This window comes from Drosophila innubila, assembly GCF_004354385.1.
Source record: "Drosophila innubila isolate TH190305 chromosome 3R unlocalized genomic scaffold, UK_Dinn_1.0 2_E_3R, whole genome shotgun sequence".
NCBI lineage: Eukaryota > Metazoa > Arthropoda > Insecta > Diptera > Drosophilidae > Drosophila > Drosophila innubila.
In genome coordinates, this window is record NW_022995380.1 from 23,406,455 (window position 1) to 23,416,901 (window position 10,447).

At 36.2% G+C, this 10,447-nt stretch overlaps 4 protein-coding genes across 6 annotated transcripts; 2 read left to right on the forward strand and 2 right to left on the reverse strand.

Annotated features, from left to right (window-relative positions):
- Positions 1–499: 499 nt before the first annotated feature.
- LOC117792513 (metallothionein-1) lies at positions 500–1,168 on the reverse strand. Its single transcript, XM_034632686.1, has 2 exons — positions 997–1,168; positions 500–752 (listed from the first exon to the last, which is right to left on the reverse strand). The coding sequence occupies exons 1-2, from the start codon at positions 1,016–1,018 to the stop codon at positions 649–651; spliced, it is 126 nt and encodes a 41-aa protein (XP_034488577.1). The 5' UTR covers positions 1,019–1,168; the 3' UTR covers positions 500–648.
- A 135-nt stretch (positions 1,169–1,303) lies between these two features.
- LOC117792510 (GTP-binding protein Di-Ras2) lies at positions 1,304–5,797 on the forward strand. Of its 2 annotated transcripts, none has more exons than XM_034632680.1 (4): positions 1,304–1,594; positions 3,149–3,447; positions 3,513–3,698; positions 3,761–4,759. In XM_034632680.1, exons 2-4 carry the CDS (start codon positions 3,277–3,279, stop codon positions 4,097–4,099), a joined length of 696 nt encoding a protein of 231 aa, XP_034488571.1. In that variant the 5' UTR covers positions 1,304–1,594; positions 3,149–3,276; the 3' UTR covers positions 4,100–4,759. The 2 variants fall into 2 exon arrangements, with proteins under 2 accessions (XP_034488571.1, XP_034488572.1); XM_034632681.1 differs by lacking the exon at positions 1,304–1,594 and adding an exon at positions 2,015–2,029 and having other exon boundaries at positions 3,761–5,797.
- A 305-nt stretch (positions 5,798–6,102) lies between these two features.
- Positions 6,103–8,692, reverse strand: LOC117792509. Its single transcript, XM_034632679.1, has 6 exons — positions 8,377–8,692; positions 8,029–8,286; positions 7,826–7,966; positions 7,624–7,763; positions 7,438–7,568; positions 6,103–7,375 (listed from the first exon to the last, which is right to left on the reverse strand). Exons 1-6 carry the CDS (start codon positions 8,620–8,622, stop codon positions 6,873–6,875), a joined length of 1,419 nt encoding a protein of 472 aa, XP_034488570.1. The 5' UTR covers positions 8,623–8,692; the 3' UTR covers positions 6,103–6,872.
- Positions 8,693–8,963: 271 nt separating this feature from the next.
- LOC117792511 (charged multivesicular body protein 3) lies at positions 8,964–10,419 on the forward strand. 2 transcript variants are annotated; one of them, XM_034632684.1, is made up of 4 exons: positions 8,964–9,127; positions 9,258–9,498; positions 9,565–9,981; positions 10,057–10,419. In XM_034632684.1, the coding sequence occupies exons 1-3, from the start codon at positions 9,083–9,085 to the stop codon at positions 9,969–9,971; spliced, it is 693 nt and encodes a 230-aa protein (XP_034488575.1). In that variant the 5' UTR covers positions 8,964–9,082; the 3' UTR covers positions 9,972–9,981; positions 10,057–10,419. The 2 variants fall into 2 exon arrangements, with proteins under 2 accessions (XP_034488575.1, XP_034488573.1); XM_034632682.1 differs by having other exon boundaries at positions 9,565–10,419.
- Positions 10,420–10,447: the final 28 nt, after the last annotated feature.

The window sequence follows — 10,447 nt, forward strand, 5'->3', positions numbered from 1 at the left end:
CATTCTATAAATTTATGTACATACAGTCGTCAAATAAATCTTTTTAAATCAAAACAAAAACTTTCCAAATTTTGTTTAAAAAGAAAAAAATAATACCTGATGCTTGTTTTTTTTTTTATTTTTTTCCTCATATATTGGTACTTAGTAGCAGAGATTAAAAAATAAATAATGTGATCCATTTTCTTTAAAATAAAAATAAAAAAATATGGGAAATTCCTCATTTTATTTATTTGACTAACTTATCTGTTTGACTAATTTTTCTGTAGGCCGTTAACCGGGCCAAATGTGTACTTGACGTTTACATAGAAAAACTAAATGCTGCAACGACAGCTTTATAAAAGCACTGCAAGCAAATGGGAAAAGGTTTCAAATTTCCCACAAGCTGCAAAGCAGACAGCGTGAAATAGAGAAAAGAGTGAGGCCAGTAAAAAACGACAAGACCTAGAAAATGCAATCTACAATTGAAAAATTGCACAAGCTAGAAATGACGCAGCGCAAGTTGAGTTTAAATTTGGTTTATTGCATAATTGTGAGAATCAGACGTTCAATTAGGAAGTGTCTGTGAATGTGGGTGAATAATATATATGTATATAGAGGTGTTTATTTTAGATTCTAGGCGTAATTTAGAAAAGCTGGACCATTGATGCTTCACTTGGAGGAGCAGCCGCAGGACTTCTTGTTATCGCTGCCGCATTTGCAGTCAGTTCCGCAGTTGCAGGAACCCTTGTTGGTCTGGGAGGCGCATTTGCAACCTAAAGGGAACAAAAAAAAAAAATTCCATAATTAGCATTGATTAGCAATATACATAAGATCAAGATGCAAGGTGACGTCTTCCTCTTCCTAGCTAATATTCTCTCTTCACTCTCAGAGAGAGAGAGAGAGAGATAGAGAGGCGTTGCCATCAAACTGTCAAAAAGCTACCTCAAAAGAGAGCAACTGTGATGACAACGTCACCTTATATAAAATACATCTTGGTGTTGATCCTTATAAACTTACCACTTCCGCATGGGCAAGGCATTTTGTATTGATTTGATAGAATTCACTTGAACACTGAACACGAAGAAAACTTTGATTTGATTTTTCACTTAAGTGCTGAGTCACTTTGCTTTTGCTGCAGAATTCAACTGATGCCCAATCCACGGATGTCGTCCGATTTTATACACTTTCCAAACGAGGCTTTCCACACGGCGAGCGGCCGATTTAATTCAAGTTTTGCACACGCCGACCGGCCGGCAATTAATTCTCGAGCCGTGTGCAATATATGCTCGCTGTAGGAGCTTTGAAAGCTTTTGTCGGGTTCATGTCTTTGCTAAATTTCAGGTTGCAATGCGCGTGCGTGTGAAACGAAATAGAAAACGTGTGGTGGATTAATGGGGCGGTACTGGGATTCTTATCGTACACCGTTCTCAATGTTGCCCCGTTGTTGTCTATCTGTCCATTCATCATCGGCTTCGGCTGTGGATGTGCCTGCGAATGCGAATGCGAGTACATCGGAGAGTCAGTGTTTTTCCGATTTCTGAGTGCGGCTGCAGCAGGAAAAGTCGTGCGACATTTTTGCAACGAATTTAAGTGCAACGAAATGCAAGAACTAAAAGTAAATAATACGCTTTTTTATTGTTATTGTTATGCTTATCCTTACTGATAAACAATGATGAGCCACAAGGCAACAACAACAAAAACAACAAGAAAACAATAAACATTTCGTGTATTTTCCTATTTCAATTTGCTATTGGTTAATGTGTGTGTGGATGTGTGTGTGTGCTTGTGCGTGTTTTATACATGTAGGTGAAAATGCAACACACATAAAATCAATAAATACAAGTCAAAATAAAATCAGCAAAAATCAACGAAAAACTTGTGTACAAAATGTTGTGCGTGTGCGCCTCTATGTGCGTGTGTGTGTGTAAGTGTGTGGGCGTGGGAAAGCAAACAAAAAGAGCAAAACAGTAAGGATGACAACCACACTGCGTATTAAATTAGGTGGCAACGCACGACACAGGACATAGTGTGCGGAAGTGAACAATTTAAAGTTTGTGGTCACCAATACAGACATACTGATATATAAATATACATATATGTGCGAGTGTATGTTCGTGTGTAGGAAGGGCTAGCAAACGATTATTTTGCTCACCCACGCATTTAACTGTTGTTGGCAATTTTGTTGTTGTAATCGCCTGCACTTCAAAGCATCTATTTATACACTGTAGGCGTGTGCTTGCATGTGTGTGTGTGTCCGTATGTGTGTGTGTCCATAATGCGAACGAGTTTGATACCTGAGCCCAATCACAATCAAAAAATCACCCGCACCCCTCATGCCCAAGCCGCCCACGTAGCAATAATAATAGTATGTAATCGTAATAATAATGAGGATGATGATGATATTGGCAATGACGTTGGCGTTGGCGTTGCCTATGGCTATGGCTATGCCTATGTGGCTAACGACGCAGAGATCTGTGCTTCGGTTAATTTTGACAACAATACAAAAACAAGAAAAAAAGCTTATCTTTGACACGCCGAAGATTTGATACCCTTGCAGGGTCCTGTATTCCATGACAGCAATATGATATAGTATACATAGTCCGATTTTAACTAAATTTAATTAAAATGAATAAGACAATACAAAATGCACAAGCTTTGAGGTTAATTGAGATAAGTCAAGAAACAAAGTTTTTTCATTCTAAAGATTGATTATCAAGCGAACGTTTCTATGACATCTGTATGATACAGTAGTCAAATTTTAAGCAAATTTGGTCAATATAAAATTAATTGAGATATATTTAAAAAAAAAAAAAAACAAAGTTTTTCAAGCTAAAGGTTGATCCTCGATCGACCATTTCTATAATACGAACCTGTACCTAGTTTCATCAAGATATTTTCAAAAATGAGGACTTAATTTGCATAGACTAGTTTCCTATATCATAATGGCGTCTGGCACGCCTTGTAGAACAGTATTATAATATGCCCTGCTAGGGTATAACACTACCCTTCACCTCGACCTTAAAAACTGTGCTAAAATTGGCACAACTCTCACGCGGTGTCACATTGTGAACCCAAAATCCAAATCCAGACGCAACCGGAGCGTGTTCTAATAAGGTTGTGCGTGTGTGGGCGCAATATGACGAATTGATTTGCTTCTTAATCGTTGCAGATAAACCAAAGTATGGCGCTCAAGTAAAACACACTCCAACCCGGTCTACAGCAACGCAAACAGGCGGCAGACTTCAATTTTTTGGCAACTAACCAAAAACAAAAGAAAATCAGGAAAACTATTTCAAGATGACGGAGCAAAAGAATCAAGTGACGCGGGCAGCGCCGGAACAGAGCAACGACTATCGTGTCGTGGTCTTTGGCGCCGGCGGTGTTGGCAAAAGTTCCCTGGTCCTTCGCTTCATAAAGGGGACATTCCGCGAGAGCTATATACCCACCATTGAGGACACCTATAGACAGGTGAGAGTTGAATCATTTGCACAACGAGAATTTCAACTTATATCTAACGTTTGTTGTTGCTGCAGGTCATAAGTTGCAATAAGAATATTTGCACACTACAAATCACGGATACGACAGGATCACATCAGTTCCCGGCCATGCAACGGTTGTCCATCTCGAAGGGTCATGCATTCATCTTGGTCTATTCGGTGTGCTCCAAACAGAGCCTCGAGGAATTGCGACCGATTTGGGCGCTTATCAAAGAGCTGAAGGTAACTTTGAAATGCCAAATTCAATGGAATTTAGAAGGTCAAATTAATTAAGTTATTTTTAGGGTGATGTGAACTCGATACCCGTGATGCTGGTGGGCAATAAATGCGATGAGAGCACTGAGCTGCGTGAGGTATCGCAAATTGAGGGACAGGCCCAGGCGACGACCTGGAGCATATCATTTATGGAGACGTCGGCCAAAACCAATCACAATGTAACCGAGTTATTTCAGGAGCTGCTCAACATGGAGAAGACGCGCACCGTTTCCTTGCAGCTCGATACGAAAAAGCAAAAGAAGCAGAAAAAGGAGAAGAAATCCAAGGAGACGAATGGCGCCATACCGGAGAACGGTGAGGCGGGTGCAAGTGGCGCTGGCGTCAAGGAAAAATGTGGTGTTATGTAACGTGTTTTCCCAGCTATATTGGTGACAGACAAATACTCGCATTGGGACAGTGGCACTACTCGAAAACTCATCCCATAAACACACACACACACCACATATGCATATACTATACATATACATATACGAGTAATATATATACATACATAGATACATATATATATTTCACTTTGGGACTGATGTTATCGGAGAACAGCCTGCTGCATACAAAAAATATATATTATTTAATTATAGATGACAAATATGAAATGAAAATAATAAGACAAGCATTACAAGTATATTTTGCATACATAGATTTTATCCACAACACCTTTTAGAAGGCGGCCAACACATCTCCCTTTCCCCCTCCCACCCGCACCACACATAAATCATATGAATTATATATGGATACATATTGATTTTTTTCTGGGTTCTGAGAATAACAAAAATATGAAAAAACAAAAATCAAAGATAACTATTACATCTGAAACGTAACGGCATACATATCAAATACATAATACATACCTACATACATACATACATCGCATGACATACTCGCACATACATAATGTAAGATCAACATAATGATTATGATATATAAATATCTCAAATGAAAAGCCAAAGTACCTATATAAAAAGACATACAATTTTTATCTAACTAACGATATATACTAACGACAAAAACAAATTATAAATTACAATGTGTATTTACATAAAATTCATTAGCTAACAGAAGACAAATACATATACTTAAGACAATTATGGAGAATTTGTACTGGGAATTGAATCGAACCGAATGATTATTCCCAATTAATGTTGGAATCCGTTCCAATTGTTGCAAAGCCTCCTTTCTGACTATCAATCAATTGCTGTATAACTAACTATTTACCACCAAAATCTTTCAACCAACAACAAAATTGCTACTTTCGTCGCTTGAAAATGTATAAATAATACTCAGAATCGTACCCATATATGATGATCCTTAGGAAATACACAAACCAAAGTCGCGTGCTAATTTCTTAACAATTGTTTTCACTAAAAAATGTTAAACAAAAATGCATTTCTTTTATGTATTTATAATGGAATATGTATTAATTTACAATTATTTGCTGAAATTTATTAATATTAAAAGTATAATGCAAAATAAATTAGCTTTAATCAAAAGTTTAGGCTTCGCGTGGAGATCCGTTGTTTTGATTGTTCGGATTTGCAAGCATTATACCGGATTCGGATCTTCACACCAAGCAATAAGCACAATTTTTTGCCGCTCATTAAGAAATTGTAGAGTTAGTTCTAATAAAAAAAATAGAAAAATTAAACCATGTACATCGAATAGGGAGAAAATGTGCAAAGAATGGAGCATATAAGTTGCCTGTTTTTTAAAAACGAAATTTTTAATGAAATATGTATGTTTAACTCGAAGTAAAAACAGTTCACAAGTTGTGGTATTTAACAATTTATCTAGTGGGTCGTAGGAGTTAGTCTATTTGAGGAAAAAATAGTTCGCGTTGTTTTGATGTTAATTGATATTAAAATGGCATTAGTTATTTTGTAAAAATTATGTATTATGTAAACAAAACGAAAATTGTTTTCGTTAACTGATGTTAAGCTATTGTAATTATTATTATTATTATTATATTATGACTGCTCATTTCTTATGCACACTGTAAACACATACATATATTAAAAATGCCGCATGCTCGTTGTTAAGCACTGAATACGGAATATTAAACCAAAAAGATCATACATAAATATTAATATATTAACATTACATACCTAATACATACCTATATTGTTGAATTTGTGTAGTAAAATTATTAACCAAGATTTTGATAGCGGACCAATTTGCGTATAAGATTTCAGAAATCAATTTAGATAAATTCTCTCGGTTTGCCATAGATACAATACATACATAGTATATATTATAAATAATTATATATATGATTATTACATGTGTATATGTAATCCTAATGCCAGCCTTAGTTTAAATTTACGCGTGCTTTACGTTTATCCCTCAGTTTCCATAGTTTTAGTTAGGTTTGTTAGGCTCTTGGCAGCGAAACTGGTTATGGCTTAAATGTACGTGCCGCGTATTGGAGTACAATACAGAACAATAGACATAGAATACATCAAATGAATAATTAGTTGCATAATAATTTTAAGGAAAAATGTAATTTATAATGTAATACAGCAAACATAATTATGTATGTTTGTACATGTATGTAATTCAAAAGTATAATTTAAAATACAACGAATGAATATATTTACACCGAATTATTTTTAATTTTTTTTTATCAATATACATATATTAACTTATTATACACACAACATATTAGTTGTATATTAAACTAGTTTATTCATGATGAATATTTGATTATTGCTTACATTTCAAATATGCAACTCATAAAAACAAAGAGACACACTCAATGCTAATAATATGTTGTAAATATATGAACAAACAAATTAAGCAACACGGCATTATTGGTATATACAAATTGGAAGTGGCCGGTAGAATAATATAAACATGTAATAGAATGATTTGGGAGGCCTATTAATGACACTTAATGAAATCTTATTGTTGAAGATTTAACTTATAATAATTATCGTGCAAAAATGAAATAAGTACACGCAAAAATAATTTAAATAAAGAATAATTTAACTATGACAAAAATATCAACTGGTAACTGAATTGTTTGATAGTGTAAAATCTTATGCCAATTAACTGATAAAATATGTTTAACTACAAATATGATCACGAACAACATACTAAGTAGGGCTTAGAACTTGCAGTAAAACGCTAAGAAGTGACAATATGATCCACATCTTCATCGTCATCCACGACTGTAAATCCAGCCTCCTGTGCAATATCTGCTGAAAAACTGCTGACGTCGAGCTGTTCATTTGAAATATTACTTGAATTCGGTTTTTCGATTGAATTGTCTTTTGAATTTTGTGAGCTATTCGTTGGTGATGCTGGCCGAGCTTCCAGTGGCTCAAGCACATCTTGAACACCAGACACAGCCAATTGTGGCTGCTGTTGGGATTGGGATTGGACCAAGGTCGAACTGTGCACGACATTAAGCAGCATTCTAAGGTTTTCACCCGTCAAGCGATCTCCTGCTGCCTCATCGGCCAGCACCGCTTGCTGCGTGCCTGCAACAGGTGGAGTGGATCTCCTATGAACGAATCCCATCCATACCTTGGGACTTATGATATATTTGAAAGTCAGCTTTAACATATATCCGATCATGAAGACTAGTGCAAATGGAGCAATTAAGTTATAAGGAAACGATAAGCCCGCTGTATAAAAAATATTAAGAATTACATTTTCTGACAAACTTTGAAGTAACGTTAAGACTTACTACTTAGGCTAGATATTGTGTGGGTTGTCTTCTCTAGCAGCATCTCAATTTGTTTAAGAAATATATCACTCGTGTATATGATGAAAACGTGATCAGGACGACAAAATGGCATATTTAATTTGCTTGATTTTCTGCAAATAAATTAAATAATATTGTTTCTTGCAAGTTCTTAAGAATGCTACTTACATTAATTTCTTCTTCTGTTGCACTTCTTGAGACTCGCTTGAAAAATAGCTGAACATCCGTGAAAACCAGGATTTATCAGCAATATCCGAATGCTGTTGATGATTATCAATTACCTCAATCATTGCATCAACTTCTAGTTTCTAGGGAGAAACAAACAAATTTAAATTCTGCATGTGTTACTATAGTATAGTTGAAAACTTACCCTATTGCATTCTAAATACGTATGGAAATAGCCATAAATGAATATACCACCTAGTATAATTACTACAACTGGGAACCGATAACGTTTTCTCACAAACCAGACGATAGCAACAGCCAGCAGCACCATCAGCATGAATTTTACCTGGTCAGACAAGTTTTTTTTAATAGCATAAAACAGGGGAATCCATAGAAGGCAATTCCAACCTCGGATACTCTGAGCAATTGTACAAAATCCTTGAGCATCTCCTTAATAAGCGCACGCACTCCCATTTCTTGGTGTGCGTAGGAATAGTCGTTGTTGTTAGAGCCGGAAAACAAAGGCATATCTTTTGCTTTATCTAGTAATTTACTAAGCAAAATATCGAGATCCCGCACATCTTGTATGGTTTCAAGTTCTTCGACTTCAGACGGCAGCAATGTAAACAGCAGTGAACGTTTGTAAAGCTGAGAGGTTTTGCCATACTAAAAAATGTTGTAAAAAAGTTACACAAATAAATGCTTTTACATGACGTCATCTAGCCAAATTTGAGAAACTAAAGCACCCAAACTTACCTGCAGTTTCTTACGATTAAATACTGAATTAACGAACTTTTTAAAATATATTAATGCCAATTGATCCTGTATGGATGCAAGGGATTTCTCACTTGGCGCCTGGCATTGGCATGAATCCTCAGTGGGACGATTGGTCGTTTCTAGCGATATTTTCGTCCAGTCGTGGGGCTCCACCCAACTATCCTCGGTACAGCACACATTGTGGAATAACAATAATAAACAACTAACGATTGCGTTTGGCCGCATTGCGATATTTTTAGAATAAAGATGACTATAAAATTAACTAAGACTTGACCAGGCAAACATCTGATCACAATTGCGCGGTTGTCGGTCCAGTGTTAGAAAGTTTCAACTGTGCTTGAGCTATAAAGGATAGTCTGCTGATCTATAAGTAAACAATACATATTTGCATGTATTTTTCCTTAGGTTTTGTGTAATTTGTAAACTTTTACTATTACTAACAGATTCTAATATTATTTCATTAAATACTTGGATAAATATTGCAATTTACATATTTGGATTTTGCCTGAGCTGCATACCAAGCAGAAGCAGGCGCTGCCAGACTGTTTTTAGAAAAATATAAACAATAAGGTAATGATGCCACCCTAGCACTAAAAAAAATGACTCAGAAGCAGTGTAGAGCTAAAATAATTTAATAATAATAATAATAATAAATCTTAGCGTATCGCTAAAAAAAAAGTTTAAAATGGGCTTATTTGGCAAAACCCCTAGCAAGGATCCCAAGGAGCAGGTTAGACGTCATTCCCATTTAGCCCAATTCATTTTTGCGCATTAACAAGGCCGTTTGATGACCATGAAATGATGTCATGTTCCAGTTGTTTTGATTCTCATTTGTTATATTTGTTTATCTGCATTCGCAGGTGCAAGAGTGGACGCACAAATTACGAAAAGAAGGCAATCAACTTGATAGACAAATACGAAGCATACAGCGTGAGGAGGATAAGGTGAAACGCTCTCTCAAGCAGGCTGCCCAAAAGAATGACCGGGATACTTGTATTATTCTCGCCAAGGAGATTGTAAACGCGCGCAAGGCAATAAACCGTATTTACACCTCAAAGGCGCATCTGAGTTCGATACAGATGCAAATGAAAAATCAATTGTGTAAGTATAGTTTGGATATCATACAACTAATGTTTCTTAAAATCATCTGTTTTCTTTGATTTTCAGCTACGTTGCGGGTGGCGGGTTCTTTACAGAAATCCACGGAAGTCATGCAGGCCATGCAGAGTCTAGTTCGATATCCGGAGTTGGCAGGCATTATGCGTGATATGTCAAAGGAAATGATGAAGGCGGGTATTATTGAGGAGATGCTGGATGAGACTATGGATTCGCTGGAAGAGTCCGAGGAGTTGGAGGAGCAGGCAGCCAAGGAGGTTGACAAAGTACTCTGGGAAATTACAGATGGCAAACTGGGAGAGGCTCCATTACCACCAGAAGCAACGCCAGCTGACAGAGCCCCAGCAGCAGCAGCAACCGCATCGGCATCAAGAGTTCCCGTCGAGGTCGAGGATGACGATGACGAGGGCGATGAGCTGCAGGAGATGCAAAGTCGTCTCGCTTCGTTGCGTTCGTAAATAAGTTGCTGTAAGAGTCTAATATACACATACATATATAGTATATATTATATACTTATGCTTGGATTCGAATTCTTAAAATTAGCTTGTGATTGTTTATCATAACATCTTGCACGCCACAAAAATCCAAAACACATTACGTATCCCCGACAGTGAATTGTAAACACCAAAATAAGAGTCATGAAATCTGATTTGTTTTTTGTAAGTTTAAATTATATACAATGCTTTGGCTCATATTATGTTAAGCTTCAGTTGTTTTAACATTAAATTTTAATATTTTACATATTATTTATTGCCTAAGCTAACGTGTATTTGATTTACAAGCATTTTAGTGTATTGAAAATTTATAGCATAAATTTAGGCTGTACCCAAAAATACACTGCAATTAATGAAGACGAAGAAGACCTAAAATTTGGGCTATAAATAAAAGGCGTCATTTTGAAGGGAATGCACTCCGCTTGTCTTTAATTGCAACA

Coding starts and splice junctions, on each gene's coding strand:
- LOC117792513 (XM_034632686.1), bottom strand. CDS start 1,018: ATGCCTTGCCCATGCGGAAGTG. Junction 753..996: donor GCCTTGCCCATGCGGAAGTG/GTAAGTTTATAA, acceptor TGTTCCCTTTAG/GTTGCAAATGCGCCTCCCAG.
- LOC117792510 (XM_034632680.1), top strand. CDS start 3,277: ATGACGGAGCAAAAGAATCAAGTGACGCGGGCAGCGCCGGAACAGAGC. Junction 3,448..3,512: donor TTGAGGACACCTATAGACAG/GTGAGAGTTGAA, acceptor TTGTTGCTGCAG/GTCATAAGTTGCAATAAGAA. Junction 3,699..3,760: donor CGCTTATCAAAGAGCTGAAG/GTAACTTTGAAA, acceptor AGTTATTTTTAG/GGTGATGTGAACTCGATACC.
- LOC117792509 (XM_034632679.1), bottom strand. CDS start 8,622: ATGCGGCCAAACGCAATCGTTAGTTGTTTATTATTGTTATTCCACAAT. Junction 7,764..7,825: donor CGTATTTAGAATGCAATAGG/GTAAGTTTTCAA, acceptor GTTTCTCCCTAG/AAACTAGAAGTTGATGCAAT. Junction 7,376..7,437: donor CACAATATCTAGCCTAAGTA/GTAAGTCTTAAC, acceptor TTTTTTATACAG/CGGGCTTATCGTTTCCTTAT.
- LOC117792511 (XM_034632682.1), top strand. CDS start 9,083: ATGGGCTTATTTGGCAAAACCCCTAGCAAGGATCCCAAGGAGCAG. Junction 9,128..9,257: donor GCAAGGATCCCAAGGAGCAG/GTTAGACGTCAT, acceptor CTGCATTCGCAG/GTGCAAGAGTGGACGCACAA. Junction 9,499..9,564: donor GCAAATGAAAAATCAATTGT/GTAAGTATAGTT, acceptor TTTGATTTTCAG/CTACGTTGCGGGTGGCGGGT.